Source organism: Rattus rattus, chromosome 1 (assembly GCF_011064425.1).
Source record: "Rattus rattus isolate New Zealand chromosome 1, Rrattus_CSIRO_v1, whole genome shotgun sequence".
Classification (NCBI taxonomy): domain Eukaryota; kingdom Metazoa; phylum Chordata; class Mammalia; order Rodentia; family Muridae; genus Rattus; species Rattus rattus.
Window position 1 is genome coordinate 67,195,139 of NC_046154.1, and position 22,684 is coordinate 67,217,822.

The following is a 22,684-nucleotide window of genomic DNA, read 5'->3' on the forward strand; positions in this document are numbered from 1 at the left end:
TCATTTAAGTCACTTTATAAAACAGAACATGAATAAAGTTTTTAAAATATAAAACTACCCTTAGCAGAAACCCCTATATTATGCAAACACAAACATGCGCATACACAGTAAAGCACTACAAGCATCCTACACAGACGGCCTACACAGTACAGTATTCTTACCTCATCATCTGAGTAGCTGTAGGCAGACGCTACAGCCACCCACATCTTACTGGCTACTGTTGCTGCTTGTTTCATACTAGATTTTAGGACATCTATCTTGGGCCCTGAGAGTATATTGTCCAACTTTAGCCCTGATAGAGAATTTACTACAGAACCCAGAGAGCTGTTTGGTGAAGAACGGACTAATGCTGATAAGGAAGTGGACCGGTCTTTGTAAGTGCGGTAAGGAGTCTGTGGCTTGAAACGCCCAGTCAGCGTTTTAGACCTGGACACTGCAGGGGGGCTCTTCTCAATCTCAGTACTGTCTTGTGCTGGCGGACCATGGTCTGAAGGTAGACTCGATCTCCTTTCTAAAGGGTGAGTAAACAAAGCAGGAGAGCCAGGTTCTTGGTTCCCCTCTCCATGCAATTCCATACTAGAAGATTTACTACCTAGCGGACTCTTTAGGTTCATGTAACTTTCAATTTCATCAGCCAGATTACGTGAAATTACTGGAGAAAATAACTTATCTTCGGAATCAGAAGTTTTTTCTACACATTCAGTGGCTAAAAGAGACAAAGGATCTAGTCCAGTTTCAACATCTTCCCTCTCAATGGCTTTCCCAGTAGCATAGGAACTGCTCCTCTTATTCACTGTATCTTGGGATCCTGCTTTTGTGTCTCTGGACTGGTTACTGTTACTGTCACTTTGTACACTGTTACATGTCATCTCTACTGCAGTCTCTGCCACAGTGTCACCAACCACAGGTTCCAGGAGCTCCTGGCTTTCCTCCAGCATCTCTAGCACAGGAGATGATCTATGCTCAGAATCCCAGATGCCTTCAGACACACGAGTCCTATTGTCAGCTAGATGACAGTTAACGTTCTCGAAGCTATGAGTTCTTGCGACATGAAGCGGAGAAGTCTTAGGACACGTCAGTGCTGCTGTGAGGATCTTGGCATCAGCTCCCATCATGATGGCCATTTCACTGGAATTGAGATCCAAACTGCTCTTCTTAAGCAGCATCCCCGCTCGACTTTCAGAACTAAAGCTACAGCTCCTCTCTGGAAAATGCTTCTGTCTTTTTTCTCCTCTATCACCATTCTTCTTGAAATTAGTAGCCTCACCGAAGACTGCATCCTCGACTAGAGCTTGAGTAGAAAATAGCACATTTGAAGAACAACCTAAAGGGGGCAGCAATATATCAAAGTGAAACATAACTACTTTCCAAAATAGCAAAGTGATTATTGTTCTCATTATACTGAGAGCAAGACTACAGAGAATCTGGAGGGTATAAAACAGCATCTCCCAAGGGGTCTAGCAATTAAAATGCCTGGTTTTCATCTAGAAGCTACATAAACTGTTGCAGAACAAGTACAGCCCAAACCTATCCAAGCCTGCCTCTTACAGGTAATATCTACCCTCCTCCTCTGTGCACAGCATGCCTATGAAAACACAGCATGCAGTCCATGCTGGATATGCCTGCACTGCTTACCTTTGTCAACATACAACTATTCTTCTTATATTTTAATAGTCAATTTAGGAAAAATACTCTGAGTTAAATACCAAACTCAAAAAGAAAAATTCTCTTCTAGTTTAACTTTCATCTATTCAATTCTTCAAACACTCGCCAGGAGTCTGGGGATATAGCTAAGTGGTAAAGCACTTACTCAGCTTAAAAAGAGAAAAGGTTTTGGGGGTTGGGGATTTAGCTCAGTGGTAGAGCTGCCTAGGAAGCTCAAGGCCCTGGGTTGGTCCCAGCTCTGAAAAAAAAAAAAAAAAAAAAGAAAAAGATTTGGATTTAATAACTCTGCACATAGAGGGGGTAGAGAGGAGACCTACTCTATATAAAACAAGTTGGTAATTATGGAGAAATTACACATTTGTTACAGCCAAAGCATTACTATATTAAAGTAAGAGGATTGCTTCAAATTAAAAAAGAAAATAGAAAAATCCTTGATGGTTGATGAAATCTTGAGTGAATTTTATATTTGATATTTGAACAAATATGTGAATGCTAGTTATTAACTATATAAGGTACTACAAAAACAATGGCAACTAAACCAGGCTGAACCATTAGATCAGGTAAACAAAAGCATGCAAAAAGTCTGAAGAAGCAACAACTGCTTTAGGGAAACAAGTGGTCTTTTTGTTTGCTTGTTTTTGTTTCTTGAGACAGGGTTTCACTGTGTGGCCCTGGCTGTCTTAGAACCAACTCTATAGACCAGGCTGGTCTAGAAATCAGAGATCCATCTGCCTCTGCTTCCTGAGTACTAGAGTTAAACTCATGAACCACCACAGCCCTGCTGCTCTGTCTTTTTTTTTTTTTTTTTTTTGGTTAATTAAAAACTTTGTTAGGTTCGCTTTGTGAGTATGAATTAATGTTCTGCCTATGTCTATTTAAGTACAAAACATGTATGTAGTACCCATGGAGGCCAGAAGAGGGTGTCAGATCTCCTGGAACTGAAGTTCTGGATGGTTGGGGAATTAGAACCATAAGGGAAGCACATGAGTGCTAGAAATTGAAACCAGCTTCTCTCTGCAAGAACAGCAAATGCTCTTAGCCACTGAGCCATATCTCCAGAACGCAAGTTTTTTTAAATTCTTTGTTACCATACAATTTTTCATTTCCTCTATTTAAGTGAACTGTATGTATATGCATATGTGCATATATATACACATATACATTTATATATACACATATAAGTTTATAAACATATATGAACAAACTTATTTTATGTATATGGATGTTTTATATGCATGATATGTATGCCTGTACAGCGTGTATGCCTGGTACCTCAGTATATCCAAAGAGGATGCCCTGCAACTGAAGTCGGTCCTCTAAATGGCAGACTCTCCATCTCTCCAGCTCCATGTTATTATAATTTAGCATTTAAGTCCAACATGGTTGCATGTCTGTAATTTTAGGTTTAAATTTTAGCCACCAGCACACAGGTGGCTGAGACAGGAGGATCAGGAGTTCCAGTCTATCTTCTGTAACACACAGCAAGTTCAAGGCCCTGTCTCTAACAACCAGAGGGCTGTTGAGATGACTTAGCAGGCGGAAGCACTTGCCACACAAGCCTGCCAATTTGAGTGTGATCTTCAAACCCTGTACAGAGGTGAAGGAGAGAATCAACCCCACAAAGTTGTCCTCTAGCCTCTACATATGCACTATGGCACATTCAACCCACTCAACAATAAAGAAATAAAGTTTAAAAATTTAACACTGGGGAAGCAAAACAGGAGGATCTTGAGTTTAAGGTTAGTCTGTGCTACATAAGGAATCCTAAGCTAGCTGCACAGTGCAACTATCTCAAAAAAACAAACAGACAAACAAAAAACAAAAACAAAAACCCCCAAAACATAAAACCTGGAAAAATAAAGACTTAAGTCTAAAATCTGAATACAGGAGATAATTAGGGCATAACAGTAACATTCTTATGAATGGATTATGATACTTATGGAAAAGAATCCAGAGACCTGTCTTTGATCTCTCATCCTACCTGTCTCCCAAGTTCTAGGATTACAAACACGTTCTACCACACCCAGGCCTTTACAACCCAAGAACACAAAGAGAAGTAGGTAATCTGCAATCTAAGAGGACCCTCAGTCAAACTCATCATGTGGCAACTCCAGTCTTAGACATTTCTGCCGTCATATATAAGCTGCAATCTGCAGTGTATTCTCTCAACTAAAATATCATCCACTCACATCTGAATTTGTTGTTTTTCCAACTTACTACTTTATTTATTGGAGTGGGTGCATGGGAGCTCATATGTGTATTTAAATGTGCCAGCCACAGTACACACGTGGCATCAGAAGACAGCCTGTAGAAGTTGGATCTCTCCTTCCACAACATGGATCCAGAAAGTTGAACTGGGGTTGTAGTACCTTTACCTGCATTTTCCTGAGGGGTGTGGGAGGGTAGGGTCTCATTGTGTAGTCCTGCCTGGCCTTAAACTCACAGAGATCCACCTGCCTCTGTCTTTAGGTGCTGGTTTTAAAAGTGTGCACTACCATAACTGGTTGGTGTTCCTATTTTGGAGGTGAATGGGGTGATATTTCAAGACAGGGTCTATCCTGGAACACATTATTTAGACCAGGCTGGCCCTAACATCAGAGATCTGCCTGCCAAGTGCTAAGATTAAAAGAGGTGTGGCACTATGTTAGCTTTAGTTTAGTTTTTTGTTTCTGTTTTATTTGCTTATTTGTTTTTAAGAGTATAATGATCTAGAAGCTTTGAAGGAAAAAGTTGCCTTTCATATAATATACTTTTAATCTTTCAAACTGGTCTAATTAACTATTGACTGTGTTTCACATATTTGTAAACTGTTTCTTTTAAAAATAATTTATACTTAATTTGTTCTTTGAAAAATTCAAAAAGGATTATTTTTTCTTTTTTTTTTTTTTTTTTTTTTCGACCCAGGGCCTTGCGCTTGCTAGGCAAGCGCTCTACCACTGAGCTAAATCCCCAACCCCAAGGATTATTTTTTCATTTTAACTTTTTAATCATTTATTTTTGCTGTGTGTGGTCAGGGGCACACTCATCAAAGAGTAACTTGTGGGAGTCAGTTCTCCCCTTCCACCATGTGTGTCTCAGGGATTGAACTCAGGTTGTCCAGCTTGACAGTTAGGCTTTACCCACTAAGAGACTTTTAGAAAAGGCTTTTGGGGGAGTTCAAGTAACCTACTCTATAGTTAACTACAACACTCTATAGTTATGCCTGCTTTGACACCTTTCTCAGGTCTCTGTGGTTATTTAGGCTCTTACTGTTGTTCCGCTTGTTTGAACAGCTTATTTCCAACTTAAAATAAAACTGACTGACACAATACCAAGGCCCTCTCACTGCCTCTCCCTTTCTTTATGGAATAAATCTTCTAAGATAGTGGTACATTCTCCCAAGTCAGGAGCAGTAGTGATCCACGTCTGTGATCATGGAGCAGGGGTGAAAACTAAAGGATTATCGCAAGGTCAGAATCAGCCTGGGCTCTACACCAACTCTGCCTTGGCCTCAATCCCGTCCGTCCGTCCGTCCATCCGTCCGTTCATTCATTCGAGACAAGATCCCTCTGTATAGTCCTGGCTGTACTATGTAGACCAGACTGGCCTCAAATTCAGAGATCCACCTGTCTCTGCCTCCTCAGTGCTGGGGTCTTATCAAATCACTGCTTCTGTTCTTGACAAGCACAAGAGAGACCTTCCAGTACTCCCATTATCTATCATGAAAAGGAACGACCAAATAGATGAGGTACTAAGGCAAAAAAGCACACCAAGTTAGTAAACACCTCATACTTGTACTTCAGAAAGTTTTATCAGGTGACTACCAACATACTAACGCTCAATTCCCTTACATAAAATGGTACTGTATTTTCATATAACTTACATATTTTCTCACATCTGCTTTAAATTACTCCATAGTACTTTTTTTGTATGTGCCGCTGTGCAAAGCTCTCAAGCTATCCCTTTAAGTTACAAACTTTAACTTTACTTTAGCTCACTTATGGAATTCAGACTCAATCATGGCTTCCTAGTACATCCACTGTAATAAGTCAAGAGAAATAATATCATTAAAGACACTCTAACTGAGCATGGTGGAGACAATGCTTTCTACTCACCAGTACTACTTGTCCTATTGTTGGTATCAAATAACCCGGATGGGACTTTCACAATACTGCTGCCCCATGCAGGAGGCTCAGTAGGACTCTGAGGTTCTGGAGTAGGTTGCGAGTGTTTTGGGACAATGGTAGATAGGTCAGACTCCTCTGAAAGAAAGTATTTGGATGTTATTGTTCTGACTTTAACAATAATGATCAAAAAACAGAGATTTTTAGGTATGGATCTAATCTTTCATCAGGTAGGGATGTGTATGATTACTCATTGACTTATTGTAGTTAGCTTACAGTATGCCGTAAATACCAAGAATACTAAATTTTTTTTAAAGATTTATTCATTATGTATACAGAGTTCTGCCTGCATGTATGCCTACAGGCCAGAAGAGGACAACAGATCTCATTATAGGTGGTTGTGAGCCACCATGTGGTTGCTGGGACTTACTCAGGACCTCTGGAAGAGCAGCCAGTGCTCTTAACCACTGAGCCATCTCTCCAGCCCTGACTAACTGTTTTATTCTAGCATTTAATAATCTGGACCTGAGCATTTCTTAGTGAGTCAATTAACCCTTGGCCTTGACTTCTATTTCTTTAATTGTCAAGTAGCTTATTAATAACTCTAGAGCATAAGGTAAGTATTATAATAAAGGAAAATATACATTTGAGTAAGAGAACAGGAAAAATCTATTGCTATAAACCAAAATACTCCTCACAGATTCATAAAAGGATTATAACAGATGTTCTCTACCTCAAAGAGTCCTGTAAAAAACTGGGAAAACCAATTATATTTATTTTTAAACTACCCTGCAAACTATATACTTGGAGACACCCAAAAATGTTCTAATAAAAACCCCTTAAAAAAAAAAAAATCAAAGGAACCTCAGGGCCTGGAGATGTAAACTGTTTATCTTCTACGACCCTGGGAATAATCCTCAGGTTCAGAGTTGGGAGGGGAGAAGAACAATAAGTATCAATTTAACAGATCAAGTGTGGTCTTACTGGTGGGCTTGGTGACTGGCATGCCTGTTGTCCCAAGACTCTAAAGACAGAAGTAGGAGAAATGGAGTTCAAGATCAAAGTAGGAAAAGTTTAGTCCTAGTTTTGTCAAAAAGTTATCAATGTAACTTTGCCAATGGATAAAGGATGATCTATAAACTTTCTTGCTTTTTTTTTTTTTTTTTTTTTTTCCTGGAGCTGGGGACCAACCTTAGGGCCTTGCGCTTCCTAGGCAAGCACCCTACCACTGAGCTAAATCCCCAACCCCATCTATAAACTTTCTAAAGTCGCTACAATTTCAACCATAAAGACTATCAGAGTCAATCTATGAATCAGGCCTTAAATTCCTGAGAATTATTGCTGTAATCACTACATAAAGTAAAACAATCGGAACATTCTTGTACACAAAGCCCACAAACACCAGCACTCACCTTCAATGTGCAGTTCTGTGGCTGTCAGTTCTTGTGGCATGTGCTCTTCCAATGCGTGGATGTCTGCATCCTCCTTTGAGCTCATCCTTCGAGCCATAGCCCTGGTCAGACTGACCGCCTGTTTAAAGGATGCATGCTCGTAAATACTTTCATGTGCTTAAGTACAGTCACAAACAGAAAACACCACAGATCTTACAATCAAAACTATACAATAAAAAAGAAAAAAATTAACTCTCACAAGGCGGATTTCAAAAACAATACTAGGCAAAAATGAGAGCAGAACAGACTGAAGCTGTTCTACATTAATCTCCTCACCTAAAATGAAAGGTGATTTGGGCAAAGCATTTTTGAATCTCTTACGAAGAGGGTCTACAGCATATTGCCATCCTTATTTTTTTATTTTTGGTAAGAACAAAAAGGGACTGAAATGCCTACCTGCTACTTTTATAAAAGAAATGTAGGAAGAACAATAAGATTTTTATTGTAAGAAAATAATAAAAATAGTTTACCTACAAAGGATGGAGAAGAAGAGATTTGAAAAAAGGAGGAAACTTCCTCAAGTATGGTTTACGGTGCTGTTTTATTTTTAATACATTTCTACATACTCAAAAAATTAAACCAACAAAATTAGTGTTCACTAAAACTGATGCAAGTAGAAATAGGTACAGCCAACTAATACTATACACGAAACAACATAAGCCTATAAGGGTAAACAAAGGGTAAAGGGTAATCTATGTAACTTTTAAATTGGACGTTTTAAAACTACATTTCTTTTACATACACAGGTGGAGATCAGAAGACGAGACTGGGAAATTGGTTGTTTTCTACCGTATAGTCCCAAAGATTGGACTCAGGCCTTAAGATTTATCAGCAAGTGTCTTCTCACCCAGTGAGCTATCACGCCATGCAGTGAGCTATCATGCCATCCTCTGAATGAACTTTGTTTCTTTTGAGACACTGTCTTATGTAGTTCAGGTTAGCCTTAAATTCAATACGTAGCTAGCCTTGCTTCAACTCCTGATCCTCCTGCCCCCACCTCCCAAATACTGGGTCTATGTGTATGCCACCATACCCAACTCTAAGTTTAAGCTTAATAGCTTTACTTAGAGTCCATCCACACGCTACTCATGGAAGTGAATGTCAAATCTATAAAAGGTAAGGTTTGTTTCCTATGGATAGATGTGGTGGGGTGGAGTGAATTTGAAAAATATTAGACATTTTAAAATTTATTCTTTGTCAAATTCATACTTGCAAACAATGTATCTTTATCATATCCAGCCCCCACCCACCAGCCCTGCTTTATGCACACTGAGTAAACAATTACATGTAATGGAATTAGGAGACAAGGGTTTCACTATGGGAGAACAGGAGATTTTATGTGCATGATACTGGGAACTAAGTGAGAACATGTGTGTGTGTTAGGCAAGCATTCTACCATGCCCCCAATTAGGAAAAAAAAAAAAAAAAGACTGAAAAAAGGTAAAAAAAGGATCCTGTGGAGTTGATTTGGAACTAGAGGTATTTCTACAACACTACATATAATTAGTTTCTCATCCTCTTTGTTAAAATTCTAAAAGCAGGGCCACAACACTTGCTGTAGCAGTGGGCACACCAAGACCCAAACTTGGACTTTGAAAATCTAATCTCCATTAAATGAACCCTGGGGTTGATGGGGGTTATTCCTAAGCTCAGGGAGAAAATACACAAAAGTAGGAACAGTGGGGTTTTGCTCCAGAAAAGAACCATAATCATACATCTAAAAAACATTAATAGCTAAGTTTAAAGGATTATCCACTGGGCCAACACTGAGGTAATCTGAGAATGGGTAAAGATTAATACATTATAACCTACTGACTAATACAGCAGCCCATAAATCCACGCTTCATCAGAGAAAAGGAAAGAGCTTCCTGGCTATATTACAATGCCACTGTCTAAACACAGCAGTAAGGTAACCACTGTGTGACCACCACAGGAAAGATCCCTTCAGGCAAGCTTCATCAATGAATGTTCATGTTTAAACATGTGATGAAAAACAGGATGTCACTACACAGTCTCATAGCTTCCCCAGACCCTCTAAAGACAGCTTATGATCTAGAAAAGGCAAGAGATTTACATACAGAGAAACCAGACCACGCTGATATCAAGTGCTAAAATTAACACTACTTACAAAGTGCAGATAGGTATATAACAATCTGAGGAGGAGAAATCACATATGCAGTACACAGAACCTAAGCTAACTGCAAAGAAACATACAAACACGTTAAAAGAACATCCTATTAAACAAGTTGAATCTTCCAACAAGGCTAAAGTCATCATGAAGAAATGCTGATGAGCCTGCTGTAGGGTGCACACCTTTAATCCCAACACTCGAGAAGCAGAGACAGAGATCTCTGAGTTCCAAACAAGCCAGAGCTACACAGTGCTCTCAATAAGAAAATAAATGAACAAAATCTATGTATCAGGTTAAAGGTGACTAAGGAGGAGTTTAATCACCACTATTTAGAATCACTAACTTTCAGAGCTGACAAAATGGCTCAGCAGATAATGACTTATGCTCCCAAATTTGACAACCCTGGGATTCATTTGGCCAAATCGCAGAACCAACTCACGCAAGTTGTCTTTCGACTTCCACACTAGTGTCGTGGAAAACTGCTCATCCTCATACCCCCATCCCTAACCCCACTCCCACATCCTGCCCAGACCAAATAAAGTATTCTGGTTTTGTTCTTTTGGTTAGCTTCCTCAGAAAGTCAGCTGTTAAAATATGGTCCCATAAGAAAAAGATAAGGTTCAGGGGTCTCTGAGAAGTATCTCTGTATTGGGCACCAAGTAGAAAGATTTCACAAGATAAAGAAAATGATCATAATCAGCACAGGCCAAAGAGACCCACTAGAAGCTCTAAGGACACAATCTCGCTGGAATTTAGTGTCTAATGAGAAATTCAGCTGAGCCGCTGAGAGACAGCTTGGCAGGAAAGAGTACTAGCTGTTCTTCCAGAAGACGGAGGATTAGTTCCCAGTACCCACACAGCCTCCCAGAACCAACCAGTCTCAGGGGATTTGATGCCATCTGTAGGCCTATGAGGGCACCAGGCATATATGTGATATGCAGACAAACATGCAGAAAACACCTGTATACATAAAATATAGTTAAAACAATGAAGCTAAAAACCCATAAAAATCTGCAAGGTGCCATCCTAACTATTTAAATTGTTATACCAATTATTAGAATAGTAAACTATTAAATTACATTTATAAGACAAGTTTTAAAAATTTGAAGAATCAGGAAGAAAATGAGAATGTATCTTTTCTTTTCTTTTTTTTTTTTTTTTTTTTTTTGGAGCTGGGGACCAAACCCAGGGCCTTTGCGCTTGCTAGGCAAAGCGCTCTACCACTGAGCTAAATCCCCAACCCCCTTTTTTTTTTTTTTTTTTCTTTTTTTTTGAGAATGTATCTCTTGTTATCATACCATTCATAAACTAAGTTTATATCAAAAATACATACTTAACTTTTTAAAATAAGGCTAATAAAGCTAATTTAAAATAAAACTTTTTTAAAATAAAGTTTCAGATGACTTCATATATTCATATGAAAATATTATAAGAAACATTATTTTGTCCAAATAATATACAATAAAAACCAAAACATTAATTTGATATAAAAAAAAAAAGTAGCAGGGCTAGATAGATGGCTCAGTGGTTAACAGCACTGACTGCTTTTCCAGAGGTCCTAAGTTCAAATCCCAGCAACAACATGGTGGCTCACAACTATCTGTAATCAAATCTGATGCCCTCTTCTGGTGTGTCTGAAGACTGCTATGGTGTACTTATATATAATAAATAAATACATCTTTTTTTAAGTTGCAAGAAAAATCAACAGAGGAAACAAATAAAGTAGTTGAAAACAAAAGTGCCAGGGCAGGGGAGAGGATCATGGGTTGGCTGAGAGCACGTCTTGCTCTTGCAGAGGACCCAGTGCCCACATGGTGGCTCAGTGTACTTCCAGTCCCAGGGGACATGAATGCCCTCTTCTAAACTCCTCAAGATTCCAGGCATGCACATGATGCACACACAGAACATATAGGCAAAGAAACCATATACATAAAAATAAAACTAAAAATTAAAGTCCCACGAAAGTGTCTTGGTTTAAAAGGCTAATTACTACAAGATGGCAAACTACAGGCTTGTGTTGTCTTAGTGGTTTACATACGCTCCTGTAATTGTGCAAGGCAGTTTTAGGCACAAAAGCTAAGCAGACTTCTAGAAAGCAGCGAGTACCTAAACATCTGGATTCTTTCATACCCATGATACCATTTCATGCAATAATACTACAAACAAACTTAAAATTATAATTGCAGAAAAACACTTTATTTCTAAATAAAATAAATGTTTGTAAATTGGTCATAAATTATCACATAAAAATCTTTGAGAGCCTATATACAATTACCCTTATCTAAAGAAAAAGGCCAAGAAATTGAAAATTGTCCCTTAAAATACAATACTTAAAATACAACCAAGTATCTTACCCCCACCCTTGAATGTCCGCAAACTTTAACCTAATAAATGGGAAATTACCTGAAGTAGTTAACATTCAAAGGTAGAATTAAAGCACAGGTGTATCCATAGCTTCAGTTCACAAAAGTCTGTTTGCCCCACACCTTGACAGCCCAGGACAAATGCAGCACCAAGAAACAGCACAGAGTAAAAAGCAGAGCAACAAAGAGCAGAGAAAAGGAAACTTCAGTCATTGAGACAAGTTCATCAGAGAAGCACAGGAACTAGACTGTGAGCCGCTCTTTCAAGGAAGCTCGGGTACGGCAACCAGACAACACACAGGGGCGGATGTGAGGTATGTACACCTGCCAGTGGGCTTTGAATACAGTTGCTCTGGCTTCAAGGAAGAGGCCGTGCATATAAGCAGCTTTTACAATCAGAAGTCTTAAAGGGAAACTCCTTCTTCAAAATGACTTATTTTCTTTCCTTTATAGGTAGGTACTCATGATTTAAAAGTTCTAAGTCAAACTTTCAACTTCAAATAAATCCTGTCGTCACATTCAGTTCATTAGGTCATGACCTAAGAACTGTCTCAGACACATTCATAAACTGAAGATGAGCAAATGTAAAGACATACCATGCAAGCACACTGCGCACTGCATCCCAAAGTTAATTCCACACTTCAGGAAGTAAAGAGAAGTACAGAAGCACAATCCTCTCAGTGATATATACACTTTCAGAGTACTCCCTTTATGAAAATTCAGGAAATGTAATTTTTTTTTTAAAAAAAGAAACATTTAAGTGGTGGTAACTAAAAGGTTAGTAAAATACATATTTTAGTACCTGTGCTAGAGTGATTATCAATGGAATCAAGGCTGATTAAGTCTTTGACGAAGACTGTGTGCTCCCCATTGTTAGCATCGTTAGAACTATCCACACTACCATGGCTCACTGTGTCCCCATCACTTCCACATGCAGCATTCTGAGGAGCTAAAGGTAAGGACAATGTAGTTCAATAATTCATGTATGATATTTCTGAAACTAAACATGAATGGCCCACCGTTAGTTTATAATTACACAACGATTTACAGATTTCTGGGAGAAAAAAAACCCAACATAACCTATCTTTACTTTTAAATAAAATATCAAACAGAATTAAGTTCTCTTTCATATAGTTAAAACTTCATGTCTATAAACCTATGATTTAAAACATCTTTCCAATCACATATATTACCTGATATTGAAAAGACCTGTGATTTTTGCCCAGTCTTTTTAAGTGGTTGTCTAAATTGGGCCAAACCATGTACGACATTCCGTACTTTCGTCCACAAGAAAATACCACTGCGAGTGCTGCTGGGCCATGGGCTCTCCAAAACTACCTAAAGGTTTAAAAAATAAATAAAAGTTATTTAGGGCCAGGGGCTACCTGGGTAAAAAACTCTCTGTACATGCCTGATACCCCAGAACCCTAAGCTAAAGTAAAGAACCAAAAATTGTCTTCTAACCACCACTCAAATTTTAAAATAAAAAATTTGTTAAAAAGAGAAATATATAACATATATGTGAAGAAAAGAGGGCTTTGCACCATTGATGGGAGTATAAATTAGTAAACACACAGTGGAAAAAAATAAGAAAAGTTCTTAAAAGCTAAAAACTACTGAATACATGTCCACAGGAAGTGAAATGACTATTTCACACAGGCATCTGTACTCCCAAGTTCACTATAGCATTAGTCCCAACAGTTGAGAAATGGGACCAACCTAAATATCCGTGACTGGATACAGAGAATGTGGCATATATACACAATGAAATACTAGCTTAAAAAAACAAAACACAAAAACCAAAAACCTTGCCAGAACAATCCAGGGAACCTTGAGGACATATGGTAGGCAGAACAGGTAGATCACATGATCTTGCCTTTCACATAGAATTCAAGAGGTGAATGAACCAGAAGCAGTTATTCACACAGACAGGGGCAGGCGGTAGGGAGTAGTAAAGAGCTATGGCTGGTCTACAGTTAGACAGAAGGAATACATTTAAGAGATCTACTGTTCAACATGGCAACTATAGTTAATAACAACATATTTATTTTGAAAATTGGTAAGAGTAGATTTTGTGTTCTTACCACAAAAATTAGTAAATATGTTAATTAGCTTGACGAAGCCATTCCAAAATATATACACATTTCAAAACATGTTGTGTATAATTTATAAAATTCTGTCAATGAAGATGGGCAAACAACCTCCTTTTAACTTAAGTTTAACAAACAATAAAACTTTTTAACAAATATGTTACCCTGCCTATCGTTAACCCAACTCACCTTATTATAATAGCCATAAGTAATAGCATTTGGTTTTATTCTAGCAGTTTTCATTTCGAACAAGACTCTCACTGCTAAGACAGGATGAACCCAAAGTCCACAAAGCTGCATTACCACTCGATAGCACACCTAACGAGGAGAACAACAAAGCATTAATCCTTGGCACTTAGTTTACTTGAGACTTACAGAGACTTGAAAAGACTCCACTCAACCAGGTGGTTAGATGGAGGCACAGGACTTCAAGGCCATACATAGAATGAGTTTCAAAATACTCTTGTCTAAGAAAACATAAATAAAATACAACAATAAACCCTATTCAACCTAATAGAAATAATCAACAGCATTATTTCATGCACATGCCTCATCTGTTTAAGAAAATAAATCTATATAAGGACAATCATTGTTCTCCATAATGTGAAAAAGAACTCATTTCTAAACTCAAACATGGTTAAAATACTTTTCACCCCAGATGGTATGCTTTGCATTCTATGCAAAGGAACACCAAGCCCAAGCCCAGCAGACTAAAAACTTAATTAACTAACTTTCCTACTTTCCTTTTTGTTTATTACTTTATTTTGTTTTATTATGCTTAAGACAGGTTGTGGTTCTGTAGGGTCAGGGTGTGCTAGCCTCAAACTTGGGACAATCTCCTGCCTCAGCCTCAAAAAGTGCTAGGATTATAATCACGAGTCACCAATACCCAAACACTTAAAATTACAAAACAATATGTACCAGCTAGGGCTAGGAATACAGCTCATTTGCCAAACACAAGCAAGGCCCAGGATTCATCCCCCACACTGCAGCAGCAGCAGCAGCAACAGCAGCTGCAGAAACATCTCAATGTCTTGTACTTGCCTCATCTAGTGGATCCACGTCTGTCTTCCTCATCTTAACAAGCACATCATGTGCCTGCTGGAGTGCTCGGACCTTAGGGTGAGAAACTCTAACATAGGCTGGGAGACAAATAAACCACAAACTGTAACAATGGCTGAATAGATACTTGGCCCATTGTGGTGGATTCGTATAACATCTCTTCGCCAACTTATGAGCTGTTTTTATTTCCTATAAAGAAAATAAATATCACTGTATTCATTAAAATCCACTTTAGTAAATGAAGAAATAAAGAAAAAATTTTAATGTAAACTTAGGACTTTAAAAATGAAGGACTTTATAATCTTTTTTTTTTTTTTTTTTTTTCGGAGCTGGGGACCGAACCCAGGGCCTTGCCCTTGCTAGGCAAGTGCTCTACCACCGAGCTAAATCCCCAACCCCTGGACTTTGTAATCTTAATTTTGTGTCACATAGTTGGTTCCAAGAACTTTGGCTTATAATCCAGCTTCTTTTTTGTTAATGTGGTTACTTCTTTTCTTTTATTCTTTTCTCATACATTACACCCCAACTGCAGTTGCCCCTCGCTTTACTCCTCCCGGCCCCTCCCTGACCTCCCCTCTACCCCAGATCTCCTCCTCCTCAATTTCCCTTAAAACAAAACAAACAAACAAACAAACAAACAAAACAATAGGACTCCCAGGGATATTCACCAAACAAGACTTAACAAGCTACAATAAGACCAGGCACAAAACCTCCTATCAAGGCTTGAGGAGGCGATCCAGAAGGAGTCCCTCAAGAACACTAAGCTATACAACCATAAAGTTGATGCAGAGAATCTAGACCTAGCTCAAACCAATACAGGCTCCCTGACTGCAGCTTTAGTCTCTGTGGGCCCTATGAGTCCTGCTTAGTTGGTTCTGTGGGCCACGTTCTCCTGGTATCTTCTACTCCTCTGGCTCCCCCCAACCATTCCTCCCCTCTTTTGTGGGGTTCCCTTGGCTCCACCTAGTGTTCAGCCATGGGTGTCTGCATCTGCTCCAAGTATACAATAGCCAAAGAGTAATTCAAAATCAGACATATCAAGATTCCAAGGTGTGTGAGTGCTCACGCTCCATCACCCACTTGCACTGGACACCCAATCACATCACAAACGTCAAGAGACACTGTCAAAAATGCCTTTACTGTTAATCAATACAATTGAATGTTAGGAACCCAGTGTTTTTACAACACATGAAGTTCCTTGCTCTTACAGAAACACAATGGCTTACTTGTGTAAGTGTAGAAGAGAAAACAGACTTACTATTTCCCTATCCCTATCCCTATCCTAGGTATGTAAACATAAAAAAATGATTTTTGTGTGTAACACCTGTTCAGATTTTTATGTGTGTAGACATGTGGAGACTAGAGGTCAACCTCAGATGTCCCTCCTGTTTTATCAACCCTGGGTTTTTTTGTTTTGTTTTTGGTAGGCTCCCGTATCGGCCTGGACCTCTCTGGTTAGATAAGGCTGGCGACCAGCAACCCCAAGGGACCCTCCTTTGCCTCTCAATACTGAGATCACAACGGTTAACCATCTCACCTGCTCTTCTCAGGCAAGAACTCAGGTCTACAGACTTGTAGACTGAGCATCTTACTTACTGAGCTACATCTAGTTTTACATTTGGACCGTGTTATATCATAATGTTTTACTTTTAAAAATGTTATATGGGCTGCTGACTTGAGTTTCATTTAAAAAAGAATCACTGGGGTGGAGGGGAAACAAGAATCATTAACCAACTTTCTTTGGCTTACGATTAGGACAGAATTTCCAATAACTTCTGGACTGGTCCTAAACATACTTTTGCTATCTTGTAATAAATATTTATGCAAAGTGGCATTTTTAGCACTAAAGTATAAAATCAAAGTATTCATTAACTCAGAAAAACACTGAATATGCTGTATATCCTGCAACATGTCCATGGCTCATGTGCAGGGGTTAGAGAACAGCTTTGTGGAATGATTCCTTCCACATTTAGAGGGGCTTGGGGGATGAGCTCAAGTCACCAGACTTGCACAGCAGGCTTTCTCCAGGCTGCCTCTAATCTTAAAAAAGTATTTTCTCATTCTTCTCCCTACTAACAATTAAGATGCCCTAAGTTATTTACTGCCAAGATTTCCACTTAATTTTCCTGTCTGAGTTAACTGTTTACATATTCCCTCGCCGAGTAAGTCTTTAAAAATAAGTGGTCCAAGGCTAGACAATGTGGCTTATAACTACAATACCAATACCCAGGAGGCTGAAGCAGAACTGCCACAATTTCAGTTCATTCTAAAGAACCTCCAAATATCAGTGTATAAAGGATGTTATTTTTAATGCATCTCAGCATAGCTTACTCCTTTCTTCCTAAATTAGGTGCTGTGGTAATATAAGATACCAAGGTTGTCCTGAGTTAACTCCCTTTGATGTAGTATTTGTAATACTGTTTTGTACATAAGATACAAAGGAAATACAAATCAAAGCTACAGTGAAGTATCCATCTCTTCATATTCATCGGCTGGCAGTAATTTTAAAAAGGCAGATTATAAGAAGTGAAAAGGATATTGTAGTATCAGAATCCTTAAACAGTGTTAATAGAAATGTAAAATGGTGTAGCCATTCTGAACTATTGGCATTTCCTCAGAAACAGAAACACAGAATTACCATATAATAAATATAACAGCTTTATTCCTAGATATTCTGGAAAGACATGAAAACATACATCTACTTGGCAACTGCACACAAATGCTTACACCAACATTATTTATAGTAGCCAACAATAAGAACTGCTGCATGCCTATGAACAGATAAGCTGCTCTGTACATGCCGCTCAGTCAAAATTAAGACTAATGCATGCTAGAGCATGGCTAGATCCTAAAAAAGCTATGCTAAGCTAAAAGAGATAATCACAAAATACTACTACATCATTATCCTACTTAGATGAAATGCCTAGAATAGTGCACCAGTTGTGGAGACAGAAAACAAGATTAGTGGTTGCAGAGGATATAAGCTTTTCTTCTAGAGTTATTTTCATCTCTAAAATGAACTGAGGTGGTGGCTGCACAACTCTGAGAACACATTAAAAGTACCAGGGTAGGGGTTGGGGATTTAGCTCAGTGATAGAGCGCTTGTCTAGCAAGCGCAAGGCCCTGGGTTCGGTCCCCAGCTCCGAAAAAAAGAAAAAAAAAAGTACCAGGGCAGAAGATAAGCTACTGAATTACAAATACTGAGAGTGGGTAAATTATGTGGTGTATGAATTTTATCATAATAAAGTTTTATACACACACACACAAACACACACACACATTGACCTCCAACTCAAAGGTCTGCCTAACCCTGACTTTCAAGTATTGGGATTAAAGGTATATACCACCACTGTCCAACTAAATTACATACTTTTATTTTATTTTGTTTAATTTTTGAGGCAGTCTCACTAAGTAGCCCTGGCTAGCTGGAATTCACTATATAGGCCAGGGTGGCCTCAAACACAGAGAAATCCTCTTGTCTTTGCTTCCTGAATGCTGGGATTAAGTGTGCCACCACGAGTCCAGAAAAGTTAAGGTTTCTTTGGTTCCCAAGACTTCCCTTAAATATAAATGGGTGCTTTAAACTTCAGTTTTAATATCAAGTTGGATATAAGAAAAAGCAATACACAAATGACAACCACAGAGAGCCTTCAAATGGCTGCTAAGGATTTACACACACACACACACACACACGCACACACACACACACGCACACACACACACACACATATATATATATATATATATATATTTACATTGTCAATGAGCATGAGTTATATAAAGAGTATCTGACCTGTTTAGTTCTTTTAGCCATGAGGGCAGGGCTATTTGTAATGCCACTCCCAGGAGGATGTCTACTGAAGCACAATTTCGGCTCCTGTGGGCTGTCAAAAAGCTTAAGATCCAATCTTGGAAAGTATGTGTAACTAAAATAGAAAGCAAAAATAGAAAAGCTGGTTTACAATCCATCAAATTCTTCAAATACTCAGTATTTAGGTAAAAATATCTAAACTTCAAATATTATCCTATAATATTCTTTAAAACTCCATATAATTTGTTTCAGAGTATGAGAAAACACAGCTAGTACTACAGAATGTCCTGTCAGGACCTCTAGCTGGTCCCAGCTATCTGTTATTTTTAACCAGTTTGCAAAAAAGAAAAATTTCTGATGTCTGTCTTACAGAGGAATTCATAACTCTTTTAAAAAAATCTCTATGTTCATGGATAATTTTATTTAAAATATCAGTTAGTATATTTAATAATCTTCTTTTTCTTTAACACATTAGTTTACATCAGTATTTAAAATAAAAATGTTCAAATGTATGTATGTTTGTATATATGTACATGTGTATGTATGCATGCATGCAGATACAAATAACTATGAACAAACCCACAAGAAACAAGGTAAATAAATTACATTAACTGCACACAAAGTTGGTGCGTGCTAAAATTATAAACCATGAAAATTTTCAGTGGCATGAAACAATGTTCAGACCATTAAAGATAAACACAGGTTTCAAATTAAATGTTTAAGATAAACTTGTCTACACAATATATACATATACCTAAAGTTACTAATATATCTAAAATTAGTACTAAAATTGTGTGCTACATTTCTGATTTTACTTAAGTTTATTAAGCCATGTACTGTGATGATTATAATAAGGAAAAAGCTTACTGTAATTTCTGAAAGGATTCTTATCTAAGTTCTACTTGCTAGGCTGTCTTTAAACAGGCTGATTCCTCTACTTTCACATTTCCTCCATCTCACTAACTGAAGAATCTCACAAGATTAAAACTCCTAAAAGTTAGTCAGTAGGTAATCTCAAAACAAAACAACAAAAAAAACCCAAACTCAAAACTTTTTTTTAAGAAATACAATTCTGCAGATTAAACTATAGTGAGACTCCTAAGTAGACATTACTGCCCCACCTCCCTTCCAGTAAGGCCACTCACCCTTACACTGAACACTCGGTTATTAACTCCACAGAACATTTCTCTCAGGTCACTGAGTTCACACTGAAAATTATCTACACATATTACAAACATGTGCATCTCTTAATCATGGCAAAAACTGAGACATATGCCCAAGTAGCTCTTAAAGAAATTCACCCACCTGTACTGAGGTGACAGGTTACTCCCGTCATCTGGAGGGGGCTCAGGGGGCGTTATAAATACAGTGTGCTCGCTTTTCTGTGAGTCATCTAGCTCTATCAATTTGGTGTCTTCTGCTGAATCCAAATCAACCTGAAAATAAGAATGTCCTCCAATTAATGTACATATAAAGTAAAATCTAATTCTGAAAGGCAATATTTAAACCTAAGAAAAAAAATCATACCTTGTCTGTTTTCTCTACACCTTTATCTGGAAACAACTAAAAAGAGAAAAAGAGAAATTCTAAGTGAAAACCTGTATCAGGTTGAATAATTTTTAAAAATTTTAAATCCTAATTTTAAAAAGGAGGAGGAGGAGGAGGAAGAGGAGAAACAACTTGGTGCTGGAGAACTGTTCAGTGATTAAGAGCACTTGATACAGTAACATAAGGATCTGAGCTCGACCTCAGCGCCTGTAAGCCCAGCACCAAGGGGAAGAGACAGGAAGGCTGCTGGACCCTGCTGACCAGCCCAGCACCAGGTTCAGTGAGAGACCCTATCTCAAAGGAGCATGGTGGAGAACGGAACAGCATGACACCCAACATCCTCCTCTGGCCTCTGCACATGTCCATCACCACATGTGTGTGCATGCACCTCACATACATAAAAATAAACTTTTTTTTCAATACCAGGTATATACAATTAGGCTTTCTATGCTTATATTAAAGCATATTTGTTGATGACTTATATAGGTCAGAGGTTATTTCTTTTTATTAGTTTCTTTTCCTTCCTCTTTTTCACTCTAGGCCACGCTGGCCTAGAATTTGCTGTATAGTCTAGGCTGACCCTGAACTTCCCATCTTTCTGCCTTATCCTCTCAAGCAGAGGGATCACAGGCATGTTATCATACTTGACTTTGATTAGTCATAACATGGTCAAACATGGTTTCTAAGGTATATGAATCACTGAAGACCAATAAAAATTAAAACATAATACTCAATCATTCATGAATACAATCTCAAATCTTATACACAATATGATTTGTGTAAAGAAAAAGTGGCTCCGGCCTGGAGAGATGGCTCAGCAGTTAAGGGCACTGACTGCTCTTCCAGAGGTCCTGAGTTCAATTCCCAGCAACCACATGGTGGTTCACAACCATCTGTAATGGGATCTGATGCCCTCTTCTGGTGTGTCTGAAGACAGCTACAGTGTACTCATATACATAAAGTAAATAACTATTTAAAAAAAGAAAAGAAAAAAAGCGGCTCCTAGATCTATTTAGAAAAAATGTGAAAACTATTAAAATTAGGAAGACATAGGAACTTAATTCCTCACTGTAGAAAGTTAAGAGCTGGACATAGAGGTAGATGGCTCTAATCACCCCAGTATTTGGGAAGCAGAGGTACAATTTCAAGTTCCAGGCCAGACTAGTCTTAGTCTATACAACAAATTCCAGGCCAGCCAGGGTAACATATCAAAACCCTATCAAAATAAAAAGAAAATGATACGGTGTGGGGTTGGAGAAGGGGTGACACATGCCTAAATTACAGCACTTGGAAGGAGGAATTCAAGTCATCCTTAGTCAAGTAGCCAATTCAAGGCCAGCCTGGGTCACATAAGACTCGGGCTCAAAAGAAACCTTGAACAGTAACAAAAAAGTCTTAGAGATACTATCAAAGTATTCTGAAAGACATTAAAGCAAGAAGACATAGCACATCACTACCCATAACTCCATAGCTTTTAAATAATAAAACTAATCATATCCTGTTCATTTAGATTAAACCAACAACAACAGATAGACTTAAAAAAGTAAGGAAACAGTTTTAACATTCAAGACTCAGAGAGAAAAGCAAATCAAGTATAGAAGGAAGTACATACCACAGAGCAAAGATATTCATATTCTCTCTCTCTCTCTCTCTCTCTCTCTCTCTCTCTCTCTCTCTCTCTCTCTCTCTCTCCCCACTCCCTCTCTCTCTCTCTCCCCTCCCACATCTCTGCTGCGCTCTTTTAAACACACACACACACACCCCTTTACTATAGATATTAAAGCAAGGTTATTTCTCTTAAATTGGCATATAAAACAAATATTACCTTCTCAATGCAATCATCAAAAAATGCTAATCCAGTATCTTTATCACTTACAAAACTGCATTCTTCAATGAAACGAATAAAAATCTGTGTTTTGGATAAAAGTGTATAAAATTTTGTATAGGCACGATCCCGACTTTTCAAAAAACCTAAAGAAAACAAAATCGTAATAAATTTTAAAAACAGACTAATGTCGTGTCAAACATTATTCATATATATATGAATAATATATATTATATTCCCTTCGTGCAAATTCACATCATTTATGGGAGTTTCTAACAATAATGTAAAGTTCTTTCTGCCTGATTTAACGATGAAAACCCCTGATACCAATCTCTTCACTGAATTATGTCACTGAATTATGAGTCTTCTAAGGAACCTCGTTTCTATGTCCTCAGCAAGATAGGAACTCTTATTCTCTAGCTAGGCATGGTGCCATATGCCTTGAATCCCAGTACTTAGAAGCAGAGGCAGGTGGATCTCTGAGTTTTGAGTTCAGGTCTAGCATAGTCTACAGAACAAACTCCTGGACACCCAAGTCTACAGAGAGAACCCTGTCTCAAAAAAAAAAAAAACTAATTTTTCTCTGAGACTCTTCATTCTTATGCCAATGGCTGATATATATTAATGGGTCAGTT

General features: G+C 38.1%; 1 protein-coding gene across 1 annotated transcript in view; it reads right to left on the reverse strand.

Moving 5' to 3' along the window:
* The window catches only part of Dennd4c (DENN domain containing 4C), a 93,387-nt gene that overhangs the window by 27,230 nt on the left and 43,473 nt on the right, over window positions 1-22,684 (reverse strand). Inside the window, 12 exon segments of the mRNA XM_032902220.1 lie at window positions 162-1,324; window positions 5,760-5,906; window positions 7,181-7,257; window positions 7,259-7,298; window positions 12,516-12,662; window positions 12,907-13,051; window positions 13,993-14,121; window positions 14,848-15,054; window positions 18,659-18,791; window positions 19,982-20,112; window positions 20,204-20,239; window positions 22,050-22,195. Of these exon segments, the coding sequence (XP_032758111.1) occupies window positions 162-1,324; window positions 5,760-5,906; window positions 7,181-7,257; window positions 7,259-7,298; window positions 12,516-12,662; window positions 12,907-13,051; window positions 13,993-14,121; window positions 14,848-15,054; window positions 18,659-18,791; window positions 19,982-20,112; window positions 20,204-20,239; window positions 22,050-22,195 (2,501 nt within the window).